Source organism: Phasianus colchicus, chromosome 31, assembly GCF_987193195.1.
Source record: "Phasianus colchicus chromosome 31, bPhaCol1.hap1.1, whole genome shotgun sequence".
Lineage (NCBI taxonomy): Eukaryota > Metazoa > Chordata > Aves > Galliformes > Phasianidae > Phasianus > Phasianus colchicus.
In genome coordinates, this window is record NC_143466.1 from 1454074 (window position 1) to 1478667 (window position 24594).

The 24594-nt window shown below is 53.8% G+C and overlaps 4 protein-coding genes across 7 annotated transcripts; 2 read left to right on the forward strand and 2 right to left on the reverse strand.

Annotated features, from left to right (window-relative positions):
* Positions 1-549: 549 nt before the first annotated feature.
* LOC116240341 (osteoclast-associated immunoglobulin-like receptor) lies at positions 550-3943 on the reverse strand. Its single transcript, XM_090127529.1, has 5 exons — positions 3910-3943; positions 2996-3274; positions 2604-2915; positions 2216-2486; positions 550-1876 (listed from the first exon to the last, which is right to left on the reverse strand). The coding sequence occupies exons 1-5, from the start codon at positions 3941-3943 to the stop codon at positions 1711-1713; spliced, it is 1062 nt and encodes a 353-aa protein (XP_089983655.1). The 3' UTR covers positions 550-1710.
* A 340-nt stretch (positions 3944-4283) lies between these two features.
* Positions 4284-9360, reverse strand: LOC149914160 (platelet glycoprotein VI-like). The gene is made up of 5 exons (XM_090127861.1): positions 9168-9360; positions 8745-9086; positions 8503-8667; positions 8074-8111; positions 4284-4907 (listed from the first exon to the last, which is right to left on the reverse strand). Exons 1-5 carry the CDS (start codon positions 9313-9315, stop codon positions 4761-4763), a joined length of 840 nt encoding a protein of 279 aa, XP_089983987.1. The 5' UTR covers positions 9316-9360; the 3' UTR covers positions 4284-4760.
* A 5420-nt stretch (positions 9361-14780) lies between these two features.
* Positions 14781-16344, forward strand: LOC149914161 (T-cell-interacting, activating receptor on myeloid cells protein 1-like). Its single transcript, XM_090127849.1, is given in 6 exon segments — positions 14781-14826; positions 14900-14935; positions 15047-15325; positions 15407-15718; positions 15842-15936; positions 15938-16344. Coding segments are annotated over 6 exon segments (813 nt in total). The 5' UTR covers positions 14781-14795; the 3' UTR covers positions 15998-16344.
* Positions 16345-18962: 2618 nt separating this feature from the next.
* Positions 18963-22107, forward strand: LOC149914162 (T-cell-interacting, activating receptor on myeloid cells protein 1-like). 4 transcript variants are annotated; one of them, XM_090127745.1, is made up of 8 exons: positions 18963-19008; positions 19082-19117; positions 19235-19513; positions 19595-19936; positions 20059-20199; positions 20394-20431; positions 21116-21229; positions 21546-22107. In XM_090127745.1, the coding sequence occupies exons 1-8, from the start codon at positions 18978-18980 to the stop codon at positions 21720-21722; spliced, it is 1158 nt and encodes a 385-aa protein (XP_089983871.1). In that variant the 5' UTR covers positions 18963-18977; the 3' UTR covers positions 21723-22107. The 4 variants fall into 4 exon arrangements, with proteins under 4 accessions (XP_089983871.1, XP_089983868.1, XP_089983872.1 ...); XM_090127742.1 differs by having other exon boundaries at positions 19235-19936; XM_090127746.1 differs by having other exon boundaries at positions 19235-19936; positions 21116-21167; positions 21364-21680.
* The last annotated feature ends 2487 nt before the right edge of the window (positions 22108-24594 follow it).

The following is a 24594-nucleotide window of genomic DNA, read 5'->3' on the forward strand; positions in this document are numbered from 1 at the left end:
GAAGTCAGCTCCCCTGCCCTTCCCCTCACTGCTGTTCCCACACACCAACTTCCTCTTTTCCCCCATTTGCTGACAAACACCACACCCCCTCTGTCCTTTTCTGAACCAAAATGCATTTTCCCCCATCACCAAAAATAAGCAAACCCAACCCAAACTCTGCTACTTAAACCCTCAGACCAGTGTGAGCATCAGTGAAGCTGTGTCCTGACAGATAGATAACCTTGGTGGTCATTAAAAACAAAACAGCAGGCATGTTTGGCCTGACCTCACAGCTGTGTCACTGTCCTTCAGCCCTGATGTCAGTGCTGGGTGCTGTGAAATTATCAAAGGATTTGCAACATCACTGTCAGCAAAACCTTGTGCCCAAGAGCTGCTTTTGCTGGAATGGAATAAAAGAAAGGTAAAACCTTCCAGCAATGGGAATCCTGGCCCCAAAGGACGGACAAAATACTCCACTAATGGGAATTGTACCACAAAAGGCAGGCAAAAATATTCTAGAATGGGTATTTTTAACACCAAATCCAGGATAAAAACCCCCAGAAGCAGGAATTGGCCTTCAAATTGAGAATTAAGCCCTCCAGAAGCATAACTATAAAACTGCAGAAGAAGAAATCCTCCCCAAAAAGTAGCACAGATCTTCGTAGAAATAGGGATCCTGTCCTAAAAGGCTGGATAAAATATTCCAGACTGGGAATCTCCTTCCAGGAGAACAGGAGAAAACCATCCAGAAGTGGGAATCCTCTCTCAAACGCACGATAAAACCTTTCACAAAGGACAATCCACAAGGATAATTCTACCAGAAATGAGGGTAAAAATATTTGGAAATGGTAAATCTTCCACCAAAGGTTGGTTGAAACTCTCCAGAATTGAGAAATATCCCCAAAAGAAGGAATGACGACCTTCAGAGGTAGAGGAAGGGTAAAACCTTCCAGAAATAGGAATCCTCTATCATGAAGCAGAATCTAACACTTCAGAATCAGAATTCTCAACCAGGAAAGTGGAATAAAACCCTCCAGAAATGGGAATTCTGTCCCAACTTCACTGTGGGCGGGGTGCTGGTTTGGGATGTGGAGCTGGAGATGCGCACACAGGAAGGGGACGTGTGTGTGCTGTAGGGACAGACGTGGCGCTGACGTGGGGCACATGGTAAGGACACACGGACACAGGGAGGGCCTGGAGAGTGCAGGCACAGGGAGCACATGTGCACCGTCCCTCTCAGGGGGTTTGGAGGGAGGTGAATCTCTCTCTGTCTCCTGAGTCACACCTCTCCCAGCCAGCAGGGACAGATACTGCGATGGAGTCAGCCAAGGCTCAGAGCAGGAATACACGTCCATTTCCTGAGAGCTTCTCTTCAGAGCACTGCTTTGGAATGAAAAACTGTCCACAAAGTCTTGTTGCTCACCTCAGGCATTCTTTACCGGTCTCAGAAAACATGCTAAGGACACCCATGTGCAGCACTGTGCACATCTACTGGTGTACACGCGTGATGCTGCAGACACCAAGGAATGGAGTTAATCACGGAGTGCACATCTGGGTGTAACTGTTGTGCACATGTGACGGTGAACACATGTGACACACAGGAACACATGCAGTGATACATGCATGCAGTGCACACGTGACGGTAAGCACACACAACACACCTGCACTGTGCACGCTGGCAGTACATGTGTGCACGCAACACACACGTGTTTGTGCACACGTATGGAGGCATCAGTGATGCCTCCCAACTGCTACCTCGGCGTAGATAACAGAGGGCTGGGGGTCAGCGGGGGGGTTGAGGGGCGGAGTGCTGGGGGTCACAGCTTGCAGCTCCATGTAGGTCAGACCCTCGCTGTCACTGGAAGGCACCTGGGGACACAGTGGGAAGGCAGAGTGTCAACCTGGGGTTTAGAGTTAATGGGACACTGCCTGAGTGATGTTTGGGTTTTTTCCTACAAGTGTGAAAGTGGCCCATAGGGTCTGAGGGGTATTCATTTCCACGATGCGGATTTGGAGTTCCTCATGGTCTGGGTCTGGGTGGTGTGCTTAACACGAAGGCAATCCATATGAGGCTCCCCTGGATCCCCTGGGGTCCCCATGGTGACAGGGTTTGGGGTTGTAAACGGGATCAGGAGGTGTTCCAAGGGGCAAACTGGGGTTTGGGGTCCCCTGATCCAGACACTTACCTGGAACTCCATGTCCTCATGCTTTTCGGCAGTGGCAGCTGCATCAAAACAAGGAGAGGAATGTGGTGGGGCTATGACCCGGGAAGGGGTGAGGGGGGGGCAGGAGGGGAAGAAGGGAATTGACTGAGGAGCGTTTGAGGGCATCTACTGAGAAATAAAGACGTTTAAACCCTTCCCCTCCAGGGCACTCATCTCTCTGTATCTGACGTCTGCAGCCAGCAAGGAGGAAGAAGATGGCAAGGACGAGGATGAAGAGAAAGGCAGCTGTGCAGCCCCCAACGACTGCCACCACCAGCTTCCCATGGGAACTGTCTGCAGCACCTGTGGGGTCCGGGTGTTTGGGTTATCACAACCTCAACCACAACCTCCATAGGGACAGGAGGTGACACAGCCACTCATGGGTGGAACCTGGAATACCAAAATGGGGTTGATACTCACCTGGGGTTGAAGGTGTGGGTGTCACCTCCAGAGTCACATTATTCCCAAGGGGTGAGGACAGAAAGGGGTGACCCCAGGGGCGGTAGGAGCACCTATAGGTGCCACTGTCAGCTGGGGTCACCCCAAAGATGGTGAAGGTGGCTGTGCCCACCACATCGGGGTCCTGGCGTTGGGTGGGGGCTGAGCACCCATCCTTGTGCAGAAGGAAGGCGGCCCCATAGTCCTTGTTCCAGCACTGGATGGTGACATTGGTCCCCATCTCCACACATTCCTCAGGGCTCAGGGAAATGCTGGGTGGGGGGAAACTGCGATCTGCATGAGGGAAGGGACAGCAGTGGGACACGGTCCTTTTGTGAGCAAGCAGAACCATCTGCTGTCCCCAGTGCCCTCACCTGTCAGCACCAGCTCCACAGGATCACTCTTCTCTGAATCCACTGCTGACCAAGACTCCTGGTACTGACAAAAATATCTACCTGCGTGCTCCCGATTTGTGTTCAAGAAGGAGAAGTCTGCAGTGTCCTGCTTCTTGTACTTGTAATTGCGGTATGTTTGATGCCCTTCCTGGTACAGCCAGACCCAGGCAGCCAGCTGGGGCAGGTGGCACCTTAGGGTGACATTTTCCCCCAGGGACACCCCCTGGCTGGGGTGCAGTGACAGGGAGGGTCGGGGCACTAGGACAGGGGACAGCAGTCAGCCTTGTCCCTGCACACCCCCCTGTGTACCTCTGCTGGCACCCTGACAATGCTCCCCTCCCTCTCTCCCCATGCTCCCCCCATCTCCATACTCACAATGCTGTGCTCTGCTCGCTGCCACCAGCCACCAACCTGCAAGGGACACGGTTCTGGTTCCATACAGGGCCTCCAACCCCCTTGGCATCACATCCCCATTGTCACACACCGAGAATGAGGGCCAGTGCCATTGGTGTCATGAGGCAGGAGCAGCTTGGAGACAGTGAGACTGCAGTGGGGACAGGGAGTGGCGTTGGGCTGCTGCCAGTTCCTCTTTTGGACAGGATGGTGTGATGTTGCCAACTGATGTGGCAATCATAGCTCAAATGGGAAGTGGCACGTTGGGGTCCCCAGAAATGTTGTACACATGGAGCTGTGCAAATAGTCCCCGCTGGTTTGTCCTTTGCAGTTTGTCCGGGCTTGGGTGTCACACACAGAGTTCTGCCAGCACGTGGTCCTGCACTTTTCCCCCCATGGAATCCCAAACACAGGACATGGCTCCAAAGGGGTGTCCCCCATGGAATGTCACATGTGGTCCCCAACACTTCCAGCTGGCTGTCCCTACGCACTTCAGGTACCACACTCCGTCCCCACTGTGCTTTCCTCCACCATCCCCACTGGGGGCAGTAGCAGGGATCTTTGGGGATGCAGTGGCACCACGCAGGCATAGGATGTGCTATGGGCACACAGGCACAGTGGAGCACACGTGTGGCACAGACATGGATCAATTCTAAGGAAATGTTTTGGCAGTAAGGAGTAAGAGTTTTGGCAGAGAAGGAGCACACGTGTTACACCAATGCGGTGCGTACCTTCTAAGGACACACTTGTGCATTGCTGTGGTCACACACAGGTTTACAGACATGATCTCACACACAGATACACAAAGGCAAGGCGTTACACAAGCAGTACATCTGTGTGTACATCTATGGAGTATATTTGCAAAACACAACTGTTCACCTCTACTCATTGATTCCCAACCCATCCCCGAGCTGCACCCGCTCACCCCATGCAGCTCTCCTCAGAGTTCCATTTCTCACCCGATGCCATATGGTGTGGGAGATGCCTTTGGCACTGCAGGTCAGCTGTCCTGGTTCGGTCCCCTCTCAGCTCCTGGTGCCCCTCAGCCCCTCGCTGGCAGCACAAGGCAAGAAGTTGAGAAACGGAACCACTCTCAGCTCTGTGCAGCACTGCTCAGCATCAGCTGAACCACCTCTGTGCCATCAGCATTGGTTTTCTGAAGCCAAAACTCACAGGACACAAGGAAGCAAATCAGCTTTATCCCAGCTGAAACCAGGACAATACCCCGCCATGTTCCATACAGCTTACATCAGGCTCAGGTCCCACTGTTTCCCATGCAGCCTAATTAACCACCATCTCCTATCCTGTGTTTCAGTACACATACACACACAGCATTTCCGTGGTCCCTTGGTCATCCCTGTGAAGTGTTGGTGGAGTACATTGAGTCCATGGCTTTGGGCTCCATCAGCAGCGCAGGGTGCGCTTGGTGGCTGTGACTCGTGGTGTTCGCCAGGGGTGGGTGCTGGATCTGGTGCTGTTCAACATCTCCATCAGTGACCTGGACAAAGGGATGGAGTCCACCCTCAGCAGGTTTGCAGGTGGCACAAAGCTGGGAGGAGTGGCTGACACACCAGAGCTCCGTGCTGCCATTCTGCACCATTGGGTTGGGCTCTCTTGAGTGGTGTGCAGTGACTGGACGAGGGGCAGTGGGCACAAACTGGAGCTCAGGAAGTTGCATCAAATCATGAGGAAGAACTGCTATACTGTGTGGGAGACAGAGCACTGAAACAGGCTGCACAGAGAGGTGGTGGGTTCTCTTTCTCTGCAGGTAATTAAAACCCACCCAGATGCTTTCCTGTGCAACCAACAGCAGGGAAACAAGTTGAGCAGAGAGGTTGGATTTGGTGAACTCCAGAGGTCACTTCCAACCCCATGCCTGTGGGATTCTGTGCTATGACCTGGCTGAGAATCTGGGCTAACCACAGGGCCTGTGGCAGGGGTTGGATCAGCCAGTGTTTGATGGAGGGATTTAAAAATGTCCATCAACACTTGGCACTCCTGTGGAGCAGAGAGTGCCCGTGTGAGGAGTTCCCGCGGTGAGGGTCCTGCAGTGCCAGAGTGATGGCACTGCTGAGCACAAGGAGCACATGGCATCCATGGCCGCTGTCACACGAGCACACGCTGCAGACAAACGGGCAGAAGCATCCAGAATTGCAGGGCAGCCCTCAGAGGCGAGAAGCAGCGCCAGCGCAGTGAAGGGAACAGCCCTGAGAGCTGTGATGGATGGCACCGAGTGAAGGAACAGCTGAGCGCTGTGAGCAGCAGCTCTGAGGCTGCTGTACCGCTGAGAGCAGTTGTGTTGGAACACGCTCTGCTCACAGCTGTCGGGATCTCCACCCATACTATGAAAGGGTGCTGAAGGATTGGATGGCAAGGAAAGGAGGCTGTGGTTAGAGATGAGCATTTAGTAGGGTTCTGAAGGAGCTGGCTGAGGTGGTTGCCGAGCCGCTCTCCATCATATTTGAGAAGTCGTGGCTGTCTGGTGTGGTCCCGGATGACTGGAGGAAGGGTCACGTCACTCCCATTTACAAGAAAGGGAGCAAGGAGGACCCTGGGAACTACAGGCCGGTGAGTCTCACCTCTGTGCCTGGGAAGATCATGGAACAGATCATCCTGGATGACATGCTTGATCACATGAGGAAAGGGCGTGTGATCCGTGACAGCCAGCACGGCTTCACCAGAGGAAGGTCATGCTTGACCAATCTGGTGGCCTTTTATGATGGAGTGACGGCATCGGTGGACAAGGGAAAGGCGACCGATGTCATTTACCTGGACTTGAGCAAGGCCTTTGACATGGTCCCCCACCACATCCTTCTCTCCAAACTGGAGGGATGTGGATTTGATGGGTGGACCACTCGATGGATAAGAAACTGGTTGAAAGGCCGCAGACAGAGGGTGATCATCAATGGCTCTATGTCCAGGTGGAGGCTGGTAACGAGCGGCGTCCCCCAGGGATCTGTCTTGGGACCGGTGCTCTTTAACATCTTTATCAATGACATTGATGACGGAATTGAGTGCACCCTCAGCAAGTTTGCTGACGACACCAAGCTGAGTGGTGTGGTTGACACAGTTGAAGGACGGGATGCCATTCAGAGGGACCTCGAGAGGCTAGAAAGGTGGGCCCGGGTGAACCTGATGAGGTTCAACACTGCAAAGTGCAGAGTTCTGCACTTGGGCCGGAGGAATCCCAGGCATCCCTACAGACTGGAAGGAGAGGTCCTTGAGAGCAGCCCTGTGGAGAAGGACCTGGGGGTCTTGGTAGACGAAAAACTTAACATGAGCCAGCAGTGTGCCCTTGCGGCTCGGAAGGCAAATGGGATCCTGGGCTCCATCAGAAGAGGGGTGGCCAGCAGGGACAGAGAGGTGATTGTTCCCCTCTACTCTGCTCTTGTGAGGCCCCATCTGGAATACTGCGTCCAGGTCTGGAGCCCCCAGTACAAGAAAGACAGGGAGCTGTTGGAGAGGGTCCAGAGGAGGGCCACAAAGATGATCAGGGGACTGGAGCACCTCCCCTATGAGGACAGGCTGAGGGAGCTGGGCTTGTTCAGCCTGGAGAAAAGAAGGCTGCGGGGTGACCTCATTGCAGCCTTTCAGTACATAAAGGGAGCCTACAAAGAGGAGGGGAATCAACTCTTTGAAAGGGTGAGTGACAGCAGGACAAGGGGAAATGGTTTTAAGCTGAGGGAAGGGAGATATAGGTTGGATGTCAGGGGGAAATTCTTTACGGAGAGAGTGGTGAGGTACTGGAACAGGCTGCCCAGGGAGGTTGTGGATGCCCCGTCCCTGGAGGTGTTCAAAGCCAGATTGGATGGGGCCCTGGGCAGTCTGGTCTAGCATTAGGTGGAATGGTGGTGGCCCTGCATGTGGCAGGGGGGTTGGAGATTCATGATCCTTGAGGTCCCTTCCAACCCTGGCAATTCTGTGATTCTGTGATTTAGGGGTTTGGTGTGATTGGGAAGCACTTGGGGGATCTGGCAAGGACTTGAGGGTGCTAGATGAGGTGAGATCTGGGAATCATTGAGAGGGAGCTCAAAACATTGAATTGGGTTCTCTCCCACACTGTGCATCCCAAAAATGAGACACGCTGGAGGGAGGCCTTGGTACGGTCTGCCAGCACTCACGTTAGCATTGGTAACTGGGGGCTGTGGAGTGGTGGGTCCCCCCATGAGGCGGCATCTCCTGGTTGGCACAGATCAGTCCCTCACTGTCACCAGGGGTCACTTGGAGACAGTGGAGAATGGCTCCTCTGTATGGAAGTGAGGAGGGACAGCTCTGTGCTAAGTGTGAGTGGTGATTGTAGTTGGTGTGTTTGGGACCTTGGGGGGCTTTGATTTGGGGTGTCATTGGTCCAAAACTCTCAAAAAGGGAGATCCTTTGTGAGGGTTTGTGGGGTCCCACTACATGGTTTGGGGCTGCTCACACTGTCAGGGGGTTGATTAGGGCTGGGAGATGCCTAGGGTCTCCAAAAAATAGTCCTCCAAAAAAACTTTGATCTGGGGCCTCGGGAGCTCTCCACAATGCAGATTTGTGCTTCCCCATGGTGAGGATCTGGGGCTGCGCATTAGTGTAGAGTAAGCTGTATGAGGAGGAGGGTGCAATTGGAGGATGGGGTGTCCAAGGGGCAGGTTGGGATTTAGGATCCCTCACCTTTAGGTTTCCCTTACCTGAAAGTGCATGGCCTCGGGGATGTTTGTGTCAGCCCCTGTGTGAATACAGGAGGGGAAGAGGGTTGGGGTTATGGAGGGTGAAAGGGAAGTGATGCTTGTAGGGCATGTGGGGACATAGAGGGAATGGCAGGGGAGTCAGGAGATACTTGAATGAATTTCTAGGGGATCAGTAAGGGATGGACATCCGTGCACAAGATGACTGGGGTAATGTATGAGGGCTGGAAGGGGAAATAGAGGGATATGTGGGGGCATTTATAGGTGATGGAAGGGGAGCAGGGGACACTTGGGAGAATCGATAGGCAACCTGTAGTGGATCGAATGGCACACCTGGTGCATTCTACAGGAGAAGGGAAGAGGAGGAAGGGGACAACTGGGAAGTTCTGTAGGACATCAAAACCATCTAAGACTTTCCCCACCAGGCCTCACATCTCTGTATCCAGTGCCTGCGGGCATTGATGACAAAGAAGATGCCGAGGCCAAAGATGAGGGCAGCAGCGCAGCCCCTCACCACCGCCAGCACCAGGTTCCCATGGGACACCAACTCAGCACTGTGGGATGCAGGTATTTGGGTGTCTTCATCCCCAGCATCACCTGCAGAGGGATGGGATGTGATGACTGCCACCCATGGGTGACACTGGGGGCAACAAAATAAGGAGGCTTGAACCTACCTGGGGGTGTGGGTGTGGGAGTCACCTCCAGCGTCACGCTGCCCCCAAGGGGTGAGGACACAAAGGGAAAGTTCCTGCTGTGAGAGGAGCACCTGTAGGTGCCAGAGTCTGCCAGGGTCACTCCAAAGAGGAGGAAGGAGGCCGTGCCAGCACCATCAGGATCCTGGCGCTGGACAGGGGCTGAGCAACCATCCTTGTGCAGGAGGAGGGAGGTCCCATTATCCTTGTTCCTACATTGGATGGTGACATTGGTCCTTGTCTCCACACACAGGGTGACGTTGGTCCCCATCTCCACGCATCCCTCCCGGCTCAGGGAAATGCTGGCTGGGGGTGAGTTGTAATCTGTGCGCAAAGAAGGGACAGCAATGAGACATAACCTTGTGGGCATCGACCAGGCCCACCCATTGTCCCCAACACTCTCACCTGTCAGCACCAGCTCCACGGGGTCACTCTTCTGCCATGCCCCCCATTCCTCTGACACCTGGTACTGGCACCGATATGTCCCCGCATGTTCCTTACTTGTGCTAACAAAGGAGAACTCTGCCGTGTTCTGTACCTGGTGCTTGTACATGCAGGAGAGGAATCGTTCTTCCTGGCAGAGCCGGACCCGGCAGCAGCTCAGCAACACACAGCCCTTCTGTCACCAAGCCCCCTCTTTATGGGTTGGGGAGGGATTCAAAGAAAGACAAAACTCATAGGCTGAGATAAAAACTATTTACTCAGACCAAAAAGGAAGAGAGAAATAACCGTAGTGGTAAAAGCATTTCTATGCTTACTAAATCAGTGATGCTCAACACAACTGCCCACCGCTCTCTGACCAGTGCTCCAACTTGGGAAGGATTTGCAGTCCCTTCTGCAGTGTGTGTCAAGAGATTTGAGGAGTACAAGTAAGGATCGTGGGGTAAGAATTGAGCATTTAGGTATTTGGTGTCATTGTGAAGTGCATGGGGTCTCTATGCATGGCTACGGGGGTTCCACTATTGCTTGGGATGCCCATGGGATCTGGGGCCTTTCCAGGAAGCTTGGTGATTCCCTGAGACTTTGAGCTTGCTGCAGAGTACTTGGGTGCTATTTGCTCAGATCTGGGGTTGCCTATAGGGTCTGGGTGATTTTAGGGCTGGAAGAGCACCAGTGGGGCTGGAGGATTACATCTGGACTGTAGATTTTGGGTTTCCCATGGGCTGGATTTGGGGATGAACATAAAGACAGAGTAAGATGTATGAGGCTGGGAGTCTCTTGGGGTCCATAGGGACAGGGTTTGGAGTTAACAGTGGTGTTTTGGGGGAGTCTCCAAGGGGGCAGGTTGTGCTTATGGATTCCCTGACTCAGATATTGTCCTGGAAGTGAATGGACTCAGCCTTCCTGGGGGAGGGGCTGTATCTGTATCAAAATGGGGAGGGGAGCGGGATGGGGGTTATTGAAGGCACCAAAGAGCACGAGGGGGTCAGTAGTGCATGGAAGTGAAGGCAGGGGAAAGTAAAGGGGATTGATCCACCTATACAGGATGGAAGATGAGGAAGGACACAGCTGGAGGGAGGTATAGGGATTGAAAGGTATGGGAGGGAGATTGGGGGGGTATATGAACTGTGCAAGAGGAAACAGAGCATACTTGTGTGTGATCTAAAGCTGCTCTATCGAGTGTCGAAGTGATTCAGCTGTCTTCCCAACCAGGGCTGTCATCTCTTTGTATCCAGAGGTGGCGGACATCGAGGACAAAGTAGAGGCCCAGGCCAAAGACGAGGGCAGCAGCGCAGCCCCTCACCACTGCCACCACCAGGTTCCCATGGGACCTCCTCTCATCACCTGTGGGGTCCAGCAGTGTGCATGTCCTCATCCCCGGACATCACCTCCACGAGGATGGGATGCAGAGACTCTGCCAGCAACGGGTGGCATCAGAGACACCGAAATGGGAGGCCCAGAACTACCTGGGGCTGCAGGTGCTGGTGTCACCTCCAGTGACATGTTGGCCCCAGGGGGAGAGGACAGGAGCTAGGAGGTGGTTACAAGATAGGGACACCTATAGTTGCCCATGTCAGCTGGTGTAACTGCAAAAAGAGTGAATGTGGCTGTGCCCCCACGATTCTGGTCCTTGTGCTGGACAGGGGCTGAGCTCATCCTTGTGCAGGAAGATCGTACCCCCATATTCATGGTTGCAGCACTGGATGGTGACATTAGCCCACATTTCCACACACTCCATGGGACTCAGGGAACTGCCAGGTGGGGGATAACTGTGATCTGAGTGCACAGAGGTAACAGCAATAGAACACAGCCCTGTGGGGACAGCCCAGGGCCATCTGCTTTCCCCAGTGCCCTCACCTGTCACCACCAGCTCCACGGCATCGCTCTACTCCGATGCCCCTGGTGGCTCCAACAACCAGTACTGACACAGATGTTTCACTGCATCTTCCTTCTTTACACTAACCAAGGGGAACTCAGCCATGTCCTGTACCATGTCTATGTCCTCCTGCTTTTCAAGTCCCCAACGGCCTTCCTTGTAGAGCTCAACCTGTGCAGCCAGACAGGGCAGATGTCACCACAGGGTGACAGTGTCCCCCAGGGACACCCCCTGGCTGGGGTGCAGCGACAAGGAGGGTCGGGGCACTAGGACAGGGGACAGCAGTCAGCCTTGTCCCTGCACACCCTCCTATGCCCCTCTGATGGCCCCCTGACCACACTCCCCTCCCTCTCTCCCCATTCTCCCCCTGTCCCCATACTCACCCTGCTGTGCCCTGCACGCTGCCACCAGCCACCAACCTGCAAGGAACACGGTTCTGGTTCCACACAGGGCCACCAAACGCCGTGGCACCACGTCCCCATTGTCACTCACCCAGGATGAGGGCCAGTGCCATTGGTGCCATGAGGCAGGAGCAGCTTGGGGACAGCGAGGCTGCAGTGGGGAAAGGAAGTGGCCGGAGAGCTGCTGTCAGTTCTCATTTTGGGATAGAACTGCCATGATGTCACCTCCCCATATGACAATTGTGGCACGCAGATGACAGTGCACACATCTCCTTTACAGCGCCCCACACAGGCTGTCACCTGTCAGCTCTCACAAACTGTCCACAAAGCACTTCCTGAACGTGGCCTGCCACTGTGCCCAACATGGGGTGCCAAACACAGCACACGTGGCTCCAATGGGGTGTCCCACACGGAATATCACATGTGATCCCCAACACATCCAGGTAGCTGTCACCGCATATTTTGGGCACCACACTCTGTCCCCACTGTGCATTCCTCCACCATCCCCACTGGGGACAGCAGCAGGGACCTTTGGGGACACAGTGACACCCACACAGGCATTTGTCAGATGCTAAGGACTAAGATGTACTTCGAGGAACACCCGTGGTCTGTTGTGTTGGATTGGTACAGATTGTGGCATCCCACAGCAGATGTGGTGGGATTATTGACATAAATCAGAAAAATGTGTTGTCCTTCATAAACGGTGGCTGGATTTTGGGGTGGATTGGTTGGCTTTGGGATTCTCAACCGGTTGTAATGAATGTATAGTGGTTAAGGAAGAGATGTTAGAGATGAGCATTTGAGGGTAATTGATGTCATCCAAAGGCAACTGATGTCATCTACCCGGGCTTCCACAGTGTCCTTGACAAGATTTCACACCACACCCTCATCTCAAAATGGGAGAGAGATGGATGTGAGGATTGGGCTGTCCTGGAGAGAAGGAATTGGTTTGGAAGTCGCAGCCAGAGGGCTGTGCTCAACGGCTCCATGTCCAGTCTAGGTAGTGTTAAGTCGTGACCCCCAGAGGTCCCTCCTGGGAGCGCTGCTCTTCACCACCTCTCTCACTGACAGAGATGATGGCATGGAGTGCAGCCTCAGCACTTTGCTGATGGCGCTGAGCTGAGTGCTGCAGTCGATAGGACAGATGGAAGGGATGCTGGAAAGGACTAACAGAAAGCACATTCTTGACTTTCTGTGCTGTGCTTGGTATGCCCAAACTCTGGCAGTGCTTTGCTGACACACCGCTCTATTGTTTTCATGAGAGAGTTTGGCTACACATCCGTTTTTGGCCAAGCTGTTGTTGTGAACTCCCTTGTTTTTGACCTTGGGAAGGTGAACTGCTAACCCAGCAGGCACAAGGGATGTCTGAGGGGAGCCTGGGAGTCATCTTCATCATCTTCATGGTGGTCATCGTTGCTCTTTGCCAATTCAGGACTGCCACCTCCAGATGAGTCTCACCCCCATCCCTTCTCCAGCGCTGAGGGCCAACACTTTCACTCCTCAAAACAGACCTTGGAATCAGAGCAGTGATCAATCTGATTCTTGTCCCTCTCACTGCGTCTTGTTTTTCTCCTCCTCTGTGACGAACCTGAGTCACCGTCACTTTGGAGGATTCCTTCCTTAGCTTCCAATTTCTGCATGATATTGAATGAGAAGAAAGAGATGTAGGAAGAGATGAAGAGTTAAAAGCCCAAAGGGGATATGTGGAATTTCAGTGCAGTTTAGACAGAGCAGTGTAGTATTCATTCCTTTCTGCCTTCCTCTCTTCAGCACTGCCTTCTTTCGGTACTCCTGACTCTTCTTCCCATCTTCATTATCCCCCTGGTAGACCTAAACGGGTGGAAAATATATCTGGGGGGTTCTTGAATTGACAAGTGCATTTTGGGGATTGTTTTCTGAAATTATTTCTGTTTTGGAGCATGGGAAAGAGGAGGGAAGAGAGGGAAGGAGGGTTTGTGCCACACAGTGTGGTCTGTGTGGTGCACAGAATGGAGGAGGAAGCTTAAAAATAGAAAAGGGGAAGTCCTGTGGGCTGAGAAAACGGCCATCTAGGAAAAAAATCCCCAGGAAACAGCAGATGGTCTGAGTAGAGGTTGGGTCAAAAAGACCATTTTATATCTCAAGCTCCAGCGATGGAGTGACTTTAGTCACTGTAGGTGGGATAATGGTTGTCCTGAGGGTAGGCTGTGTCCTCTCCTCAAATTTCAAACCAAAGCCAGGAGATCTCTGCACTAAAGACTGTGGGTGGCTGACTGTACTTTGCAAGCACCAAAGGAGTGCAGGCAACAAAGAACTTTGTATTCTGGGTTGAAGGAAAAGTACTGCGCAGAGTGGCTTGCTGGGAATATCCCAACAGCCTGTGATCTTTCCTCTCTCCTCTTTTCCAGAGCTTCAAAAGAAAAAAGAAAGGCATCTCCCAGCTCGGGGTTGGCCTCTCAAGGGAAAGCAAAGAGCATCCATGGAATTGGGTGAACCACTCTCCCTCCTCTCACCTGTGAGTTGTTCTGCTTGTCCTGGTGGCTGCTGCTCCTCCAGCCCATAAATCTGGGGTACTTCTGGGACTGGGGCCACATCGAGATCTGACTCCAGAGGTAGTTATGAGGTTCTGAGGTCTGGAAAGGCACCGTAGCATTCAGAGCTGTGCTTTGAGATTTGGAAGTTCATTGAGATGCAGAAGTGGTGCACTGGGTGGGAAAACTGTTTGACTCCTACTTGAAAACAGAGACATATTTTGTTTTCTTGGAGATGATCATTGTGATTTTCCCCCATCTGAACCTGTTTGTTCGTCTGCCCTTCCAGATGTGAGGTGCAAGGTGGTGTCTTCTGAGCCTCCATGGGGGACTCTGTTCAGCTCCTCCCGGTGCAGCATGGAGAGGAATTGGGTGGTGGGACCACGTGTTCCCCAGTGCACATGTCAGTATCAGCATGTGTCCATATTGGAGTGGGTGTCACCGTGTCCCCAGAGATTGCAGATGCTGTCCCCAGTGGGGATGGCAGAGGAAAGTGCAGTGGGGACAGTGGGTTAAGTGCAGGCTGCACATGTTGTGGAATGCGTGTAACATCCCATGTGTGACACCCCATTGCAGCCATGTGTCCTGCAGTTGGCATCTCACAGGGGACAGCCAGCAATGTTGTATGAACCAGTCCCCGTGTGCCACCCCATGCTGGGCCCCATGGTGCCACCACATGGGGAAGAGAATTGTCAGATGAGGAGGTGACATCATGCCATTGTGTCTCCAAGGGGAAGTGAGAGTGGATCTCCAGCCACTCCCCGTCCCCACTGCAGTCTCGCTGTCCCCAAGCTGCTCCGGCCTCATGGCACCAATGGCGCTGGCCCTCATCCTGGGTGAGTGACAATGGGGATGTGGTGCCACAGGGGTTGATGGCCCTGTGTGGGACCAGGACCGTGTCCCTTGCAGGTTGGTGGCTGGTGGCAGCGAGCAGGGCCCAGCATCGTGAGTATGGGGACCAGGGGAAAATGTGGAGAGAGGGGGGGGAGCATGGACAGGAGGCCAGCAGAGGGGAAGGTGTGCAGGGACAAGGCTCACTGCTGTTCCTTTTCCAAGTGCCCAGACCCTCCCTGTCGCTGCACCCCAGCCAGGGGATAGAAGTGGGGAGCAATGTCACACTAAGGTGCCACCTGCCCCGTCCAGCTGCCTGGGTCTCGCTGCACCAGGAGGGAGTTTGGACATTGTCCCGGTACATTGACAAGGAGCAGGACATGGCAGAGTTCTCCTTCCCTAGCATAATGAGGAAACACGCAGGTACATATTGGTGCCAGTACGAGGTGTCTGGTTATGAGGACATATCAGCGAGGAGTGACCCCGTGGAGCTGGTGCTGACAGGTGAGGTCACTGGGGACAGCAGATGGCACTGGGCACTCCCAACAGGACCATTTCCTATTGCTGTCCACTCCCCTTATGCAGATCACAGCTTTCCCCCACCCAACATCTCTCTTCACCCCGAGGAACGTGTGGGGACAGGGACCAATGTCACCATCCGCTGCTGGAACAAGGACTATGGGGCCACCTTCCTCCTGCACAAGGATGGGTGCTCCGCCCCGGTGCAACGTCAGGACCCTGGTGATGCTGGCACGGCCTCCTTCACCTTCTTTGGGGTGGCCCTGGCAGACTCTGGCACCTACAGGTGCTCCTTCCACCCCTGGCATTCCCCCTTTCTGTCCTCACCCCTTGGGGACAGTGTGACATTGGAGGTGACACCCACACCTGCACCCCCAGGTAGGTACCAGCCCCCATTTGGGTGCCTCCAGTGTCACCCATGGGTGGCAGTGTCATCACATCCCTTCCCCATGGCGGTGATGCTAGGGATGAAGACATCCAAATAACTCCTGCGCCCCGCAGGTGCTGAGTTGGTGTCCCATGGGAACCTGGTGGTGGCAGAGCTGAGGGGCTGTGCTGCTGCCCTCGTTTTTGCCCTTGGCATCTTCTTTGTCATCATCAGATGCCCGCAGCCTCTGGATACGGAGAGATGAGAGTCTGGGTGGGGAAGGGATTTAATGGTTTTGATCTCCTGCAGATCTCTGTAGATCTCCCCAGTTGTCCTCTTGCTCCCCTTCCATTCTTCTGTAGAGTGCACCAGGTGTACCTTTTGATCCACTATTGGTTTCCTATCGATTCCCCCAAGTGTTCCCTGACCCCATCCCATCTCCTACAAATCCCCCCATGTATCCCCTGCCTCGCCTTCCAGCCCCTATCAATTATCTTATCCACCCCTCCCCTACAGATCACCTCCAGAGCCCCCTGACTCCCATTCAGCCCAACGTACATCTCCTATAGATTCCCTCATAAACCATCACTGTTCTTTCTCTCCTCCTTGACTGTCTTATTAAACCGGTTTTTCTCAGCCTCTGAGTTCCAGATTATTTTTCCTCTGCTTCTCTCCCCTATCCCACTGGAAACAGTCAGTGAATGATGAGAAAGGCTTTTCTACACTCTGAGAAGAGCCTTTCTCATCACTTGACTGCAACTCTCAAGCGTGAGAAGACAAGATCCTCTGGAGAAAGACATTCCCTCACTCTGCATTCTCTGTCTCTGCTTCTGCTCTCTGGTGAAGGCTTTGGGGAAAAGCACTGTGAGTCGGGCAGGGCAGCGCAGGGTGCACGGCAGTAAGAACTGTGCATCAGCCCTGAAGGCACCCAAGGGGGGATTTATTTTGGCACGGGATGGAAACCGTGAGTCTGCCTGAAAGGTGACGGGGGAACGGCCCTGGCACGGTGTGGGTGCTGGGGAGGACATTTACAGTTTGGGGTAACAGGGGTCACTGTCACACTGCACTGCCAGGAGGGGCTGGGCAGGAAAGTGAGGAGTGGGACTTTGTGGAAGGAGGGAATGTCTGAACCGGTTTTCTTTCTCTTGGTGATGGGATCTGTGTGAGTCACTACTGCTGTCTTTGTGATGGTTCAACGTTTGTGTTGTAAAAGTGTTCCTTGAGGAATCCCATTCCCTGTTTGAAATACTCTGTGTTGCTGGGGACGTTGGTTACGACTCTTACCCAGGGAATTTGGTGCCCTGGGGAAGCGGGTGGGCTCCATTACCCAGCATCACACAAGGGATTTTCAACCAGTCCTGAAGAGCAGCCGGGATAAACAGCTGTGATGGGACAAAGGGTGTCAAGAGAAAAACTGAAAAGACCCCTCTGGCTCAGTGGAGAGATGTCATTGGTGAGCCTGGGGGAACACTGACTAAGAATCCAGGAACATAAATGATGTAACAGGACCAGATGTTATAACTGAGTTTTGTAATGGTGAGACCGAGTGCTGGGTGTCTGTGGGAATGTATTGTTTGAGTCGTGGGCTTTGGAGGGAGTGGGATGAACTGGTTTGATGGTGTGTGGGAGTGTAATTGAGGGTACAAATAGTGGAACTGTGAGGGAAAAAAGGCGGAAGGGTTGAGGAAAATCAGTGAGATTGAGATATCAGAGCTTATGTTCTGTGCCGGCATGAGAACAACCCCCTGCATCCCCCGTTCCCGGGGCTCATAAGCAGAACTCTCAGAGAAGCAGAGACAGATCCGCAGCCAGAGAGTTCACTGAGCAGTGCTGCACAGAGCCAAGGATGGCTCCGTTTCTCAGTTTCTTGCTCTGTGCTGCCTGTATGGCATCAGGTGAGCTCTGAGGAGCTTCCTGGGGGGGAGAAGCCACTGCTGGAGGTGATGAGCGGTGAGCTGTTGCATCGTGCATCACTGGTTTCTATCTATTCAGATCTCTATAGTTAAAATCACCGTTATTTCTCACTTCCCTTTTTGTCTTCTCTGTGTGTTTCAGTATTTATTTATGTTGAAGACCCCATTCAGAAACAGCCCTGAGGCAGGATGGCTGTGGGCAGCACGGGGTGTGGGAGGACACGGGCAGTGTCCCTCACCATTGTCCCCAACACGAGCAAGATACGAGCCCTGCCGTGGCCCCAATCAGCCCAGCAGGCACAAAGGGATGCTGGGGAGAAGCTCTGGGACTGCAGCACTGCCAGACTTTGCAGCTTTGGCATGGGCACACTCACAGAATGGGGACACTTACAACCATATGGCTGAACTAATGCTGCTGATCCCTTCCTCTGCCCGTCTCTCTCTTCCTCTTCCCTGCACTCCATCTCCTTCTCTTCCCTTTCCTCTCCTGAAGCTGTTCAGCAGTGCAAGGCTTCTTTCCATTTCTCCTCGTCGCATCGCTCAGCCGCACAGAGAGATGTAACAGTCAGAGTGCCAATGCCTCCATAGCAATCACAGTGCAGAGATTCTCATTCAGATTGCTGATTGCATTTGGACCCTCAGTGCCGGTTTCACCTTCATGAGTTCTCGAGGGAAACTCCAACTCTGCCCTGAGTCACGGTCATTCATCTCAGTGCACCTGTGTCCCAGAGCCCATCGCTGCTGCTGCAGAAAGCAGCAGAGAAGGCACCAGACGTCTCTGCTTCATCTCTGTCCCAGTTTGGAAGGCGCCCATTCTCATCCAGTCACAAACTGATGTTCTCGCTGATCCTACCTTTGTTGTTCATCCATTTCAAAACCCCTCTCTGTTGTCCCACTCAGCATCGTGCAGCTTCACCCCTCACTGAGCTTTGCCCACACAAACTCTGCACGGTGAGCACAGAGTGTGGTACCCAAAGCACGTGGTGACAGCTGGCTGGACGTGTTGGAGAGCACAAGTGACATCCCATGGGAGAACCCCATTTGGAGCTACATGTCCTGTAAGTGGCATCCATGGGCGACACCAAGCAAGGCCATGTGGTGGTGGAAGAATTTTGAGGACCCTGTGTGACATCCCAGGGTTGACTGCTTGTGTGCGACACCCCGGTGGAACCTTCTGTGCTGCTATGTGTGTGCCACCCCATCAGGTTCAAAACATCGCCACTCCCTGGGGACTGAATTTGGCACGTGAGGAGGTGGCAAATCACAACGTCCTGATGCAAAAGGGGAACTGAGAGCTGCTTTCTCTCCCCACTCCGTCCTCACTGCAGTCTTGCTGTCCCAGAGCTGCTCCTGCCTCATGGCATCAATGGTGCTGGCCCTCATCCTGGGTGAGTGACAGTGGGGATGTGGTGCCACGGGGGTTGGTGGCCCTGTGTGGGACCAGGACCGTGTCCCTTGCAGGTTGGTGGCTGGTGGCAAATAGCAGAGCACGGCATTGTGAGTATGGGGACAGAGGAAGAATGGGGAGAGTGGGAGGGGAGTGTGTTCAGGGTGCCATCAGAGGTACACAGGAGGGTGTGCAGGGACAAGGCTGACTGCTGTCCCCTGTCCTAGTGCCCAGACCCTCCCTGTCGCTGCATCCCAGCCAGGGGGTGTCCCTGGGGGGCACTGTCACCCTGCGCTGCCACCTGAGCCGGCTGGCTGCCTGGGTCTGGCTGTACCAGGACGGAGGTAGGACACACAACAAGTACCAGGACAAGGAGCAGGATGCGGTCGAGTTCTCCTTCGTTAGCACGAGTTGGGAGCATGCAGGGGCGTATCGGTGCCAGTACCATGTGTCTGAGCCACTGGGGACATCAGAAAAGAGCGATCCCGTGGAGCTGGTTCTGACAGGTGAGGGCACTGGGAATAATGGTGGGCCTTGGGCTGTACCCACAGGGTGGTGTCCCACCTCTCTGCCCTCCCTGCACACAGATCGCAGGTACCCCCCACCTGGCATTTCTCTGAGCTTTGAGGGACACGTGATGACAGCCATCAATATCAGTATCCACGTGGGGAGGGGGTCCAATGTCACCATCCAGTGCTGGAACTGGGATTATGGATCCTCCTTCCTCCTGCACAAGGGTGGGCACTCAGCCCCTGTCCAGCGCCAGGACCCCAGTGGTGGAGGAATGGCCACCTTCACCCTCTTTGGGGTGTCCCCAGCTGACACCGGCACCTACAGCTGCTCCTACCGCCCCTGGGGTCACCCCTTTGTGTCCTCACCCCTTGGGGACAGCGTGACACTTGAGGTGACATCCCCACCTACACGTCCAGGTAGGTCTGAGTCTCCCATGTCTATGTCCCTCGTATCACCCATGGGTGGCAGTGTCACCTCATCCCATCCCCAGGGAGGCAGTTTCTGGGGATGGCATCACCCAAACACCCGGACTGCACAGGTGCCAATGGGGAATCCCGTGGGAGCCTGGTTGTGGCAGTGGCAGGGGGCTGTGCCACTGTCCTCGCCTTCGGCCTCATCCTCATCATCTTCTTCCTCCTGCCTGCCCGCAGACGCCGGATACAGAGAACAGCCAGCTCTGGTGAGGAAGAGGTTAAATGGTTTCATCTCCCAGAGATGCCGCAAGCACTCACTGCTGCACACTGCAACCCCAGTCCATTCCCTGGAGTTCCCATTTCCCTGTCCATCCTGTATAAATCCCCCTCCATGTCCCTCTGGGATCCCTCTGAGTTCCTCCATAACCACGACCCTCCCCTTTTCCTCTTTTTGATGCAGGTGAACCCCTCAAGATTTCCAAGGCCAAGGAGCTCCAGGTAAGAGTCTGTGTGTGATGACCTTAAATTCCAAACTGCTCCCTAAGCTCTCCCCCTCCCAGCAGACCATAAGAGGAACCCAAAACCCATGGTGAACCCAGATGACCTCCAGTACTGTATGGCTTACCATAACCTTATCTGCACTCCCCAAACCCAACCCATGTACAACCCAAATCCACACTGTGGAGAGTACCCACATCCTTCATCTCAGCCCCCATATTCCCTGAGGACATCTACACCCCAAGCTAAACACAAACTCCATGAACATCACAGAACATGAACCCAAAACACCACTCATCCGGACCCTTAGTGTCTGACCCACGGCGCTGACAATCTCAGCCAACTGTCAGATCTCCAAACCCTAAATGTCCACTGAATACCCCATGGGAGACCACAAACACCTACGTCATACCCGTAGAAACTCCACAACTAAGCTTCTGCACACCCCTAAACCCTTAACCATCCCCCAGATCCCATGGGCACCCTCAAGCCAAGTAGTGGGAAGCCCTAACAACACTTGTAGCATCCCTCAGAGTCTGACCCATGCAGACCCCGAATCTCAGCCAGCCCAGAACCACAAGCGCACTCTCTTGGCTATTACCCTACATACTGAGACCATTGGTCCCCCCACAAGCACTCTGGGGAACCCCGTGGTATCACCCCACCATTTCCCTGTGTCTCCAGGTGCCACCAGAAGACAACGAGGGGCTGACCTACACTGAGCTGCAAGCTGTGACCTCCAGCTTCTGCCGCCCTGGGGCCAGCACGGTCCCCCTGCCCCCTGTTATCTATGCTGAGGTGGGCTCCGAAAGACCCCAATGATGTCCCTCCCACATGGGTTGCCTCCTTTTTGGAGTGCAAGAATGGAAACAGACACCAAGTTCCCGCTTGGGTCTCATTGATGCCCTCTGCTCCCGCAGTTCCAGAAATCTCCCCAAATTTAACGTCCCCCAAATCCCCACCAGTGTGCACCAAATTGTCCCTAATCCCACTACATCCCTGAATGGTCATCGCTACCATCACAATCCATCCTTTTCACCTGGATTCCTTTACACCCCTGGACACCTCCAAAGCCTCCCCATACACACCCAAACTTCATCCAACACTCTTGTAGGACCCCCACAGCTCTGCACCAAACTCCACCAGCAGCCTTGAGGGATCCCTGGCTTGGTCCCAAGTCACCACAAAAGGCCCCATAACACTGCAGTGGTGTGTAACAACAGGCGTGCACGAGCCCACGAGTGCAATTCAAGGAGTGTTCTCACACTGCTGTCACTGTCAGCACTACTGAAACGCACCGCCTCACTGTGCTCACATCCGCCACTTGGTCTCCATCAGAGCTCACAAGCGTCGATGAATGTCAGTGGGGCCATTATTTCTGCATGGGGGAATTCAGCTCTGTCCCATATCCGTGTCAGATGCCGTTGTGCCAATGTGTCCCCTCTGCTGCCGTCTGTCACGTGGCAACAAAAGGGGATGGGACACTGGTGGGAAGGTTCCACCTCTGCTGCTGTCCCACTGACATTCCCATCCGATGTCGTGGGCCAAAGTAATAAACCTGCAGGTTTTACTTTCAGAATAGCCCTCATGAAGTATATGGTGTAGTTCAACTCTTACTAACTGAACTTTTTGATATCGTTCATTCAAACTAAAAAAAGAGAAGCAAACCCATTAAACGAGTTTGAGGTGTTTGCCCTTGTTTTTGTGAAACAAACGCATCAGTCTGGTTCAGTGGAAGCAGCTGCTGTTCTTAGTGAGCTCTCAGGTGTCTGTCAGGGAGTTCTGAGGGCATTTCCCTCCTCCTGTGCTCCGTCCTTGGCAATAGTTTGTCACAGATGTCCGTACCCCAAAGGGCCGTGCCATGGATGAGGCAGAGGTGGAGCCATGGCTGTTTCTCTCTGCTCACAGAGGGCTCATGGAGTCTGGGAGAGACACACGGCCACAGTTCTGAGCTGAATGCCTGGCTGCAGCGCTGTGCATTCCAGCTGAAAATTCACAACTCCTGTGTTTACGGATGATTTTCTCAGCACTTTGGAGCCCTGTTCCCCAATCCCTGCACACAGCTGCTTATTTCCACTGCTCACAGTACTGAGCATCACCCCATAACCAGCCCTGTGGGACTGGAGTTCATCTCCTTGTCCCCAAAGGAACTCCTCATTCCTGAGGGGTCCCTCCAACCTTCCAGTCCTGCCCCAAAATACACCCACCATTCCTCTGGAAACCAAAACTCTTTGCAATCCAAGCCAAAATCGAGCCACCAGTCCTGTGGGACCTCAGATCTGTCCCCAGCCACCCCAAGGCCAGCAGGATCCATGTATCTGACCACACATGTGCACACCCATATGTGAGCCTCCACATGTGTGCCACTGCATCTGGTCATGTATCTGACATGTGTGGCACAGTCACACAGGCACAGCAGCTGTACACGTGTACTCCATGCTCAGTGCTCTGCCTCTGTGTGTGCGTGACATCATGTGTGTACACTGATCCACGTACAAAATAATGCACACCTGTGTGTCCTTAGCATGTGACAGATGTCTGTGTGGGTGTCACTGTGTCCCCAAAGGTCGCTGCTGCTGTCCCCAGTGGGGATCACAGAATCACAGAATCACAGAATCGTAGCGGTTGGAAGGGACCTCCAGAGATCATCGAGTCCAACCCCCCTGCCAAAGCAGGATCCCTACACCAGGTCGCACAGGTAGGCGTCCAGGCTTGTCTTGAATATCTCCAGAGAAGGAGACTCCACCACCTCCCTGGGCAGCCTGTTCCAGTGCTCCGTCACCCTCACCATAAAGAAGTTCTTGCGCACATTGGTGCGGAACTTCCTATGCTCCAGTTTTCGGCCGTTTCCCCTTGTCCTGTCTCCGCACACTGCTGAAAAGAGTCCGGCCTCGCCACTCTGCCCCCCACACCTTAGATATTTATAGACCTGGATCAGGTCCCCTCTCAGTCTTCTCTTCTCAAGGCTGAACAGACCCAGATCACTCAGCCTTTCCTCATAGGGGAGATGCTCCAGGCCCTTCACCATCTTTGTGGCTCTCCGCTGGACTCTTTCCAAGAGGTCCCTGTGTTTTTTGTACTGAGGAGCCCAGAACTGGACACAGTACTCCAGATGAGGCCTTACCAGGGCAGAGGAGAGGGGGAGGATCACCTCCCTCGACCTGCTGGCCACGCTCTTTTTAATGCACCCCAGCATGCCATTGGCCTTTTTGGCCACAAGGGCACACTGCTGGCTCATGGCCAACCTGTCGTCCACCAGGACACCCAGGTCCCTCTCCGCAGAGCTCCTCTCCAGCAGCTCATCCCCCAACCTGTACCGGTGCATGCAATTATTCCTCCCTAGGTGCAAGACTCTACACTTGCTTTTGTTAAACCTCATCTGGTTTCTTACTGCCCAGATCTCCAACCTGTCTAGGTCTCGCTGAATGGCAGCACAGCCTTCGGGCGTGTCAGCCAATCCTCCCAACTTCGTATCATCAGCAAACTTGCTGAGGGTGGCCACTATCCCCTCATCAAGGTCATTGATGAAGATGTTGAACAGGACCGGACCCAGCACCGACCCCTGGGGAACACCGCTGGTTACAGGTCTCCAACCAGACTCTGCACCGCCAACGACAACCCTCTGTGCTCTGCCAGTCAGCCAGTTCTCAACCCACCTCACTGTCCACTCATCTATCCCGCACTTCCTCAGCTTCGTTATAAGGATGTCGTGGGAGACAGTGTCAAATGCCTTGCTGAAATCAAGGTAGACTACATCCACTGCTCTCCCCCCATCCACCCAGCCAGTGACAACATCATAGAAGGCTACCAGGTTGGTCAAGCACGACCTCCCCCTGGTGAACCCGTGCTGACTACTCCTGATAACCTCCTTTTCTTCCAGTTGTCTGGAGATGGCATCCAGCACAATCTGTTCCATCACCTTTCCAGGGACAGAGGTGAGGCTGACTGGCCTGTAATTACCTGGATCTTCCTTCTTGCCCTTTCTGAAGACCGGAGTGACATTGGCTATCCTCCAGTCTTCAGGCACCTCCCCCATTCTCCAAGACCTCTCAAAGATGACAGAGAGCGGTTCAGCAATCACCTCTGCCAGCTCCCTCAGCACCCGTGGATGCACCCCATCGGGTCCCATGGATTTATGAACATTGGTGTTGCCTAGGCGCTCT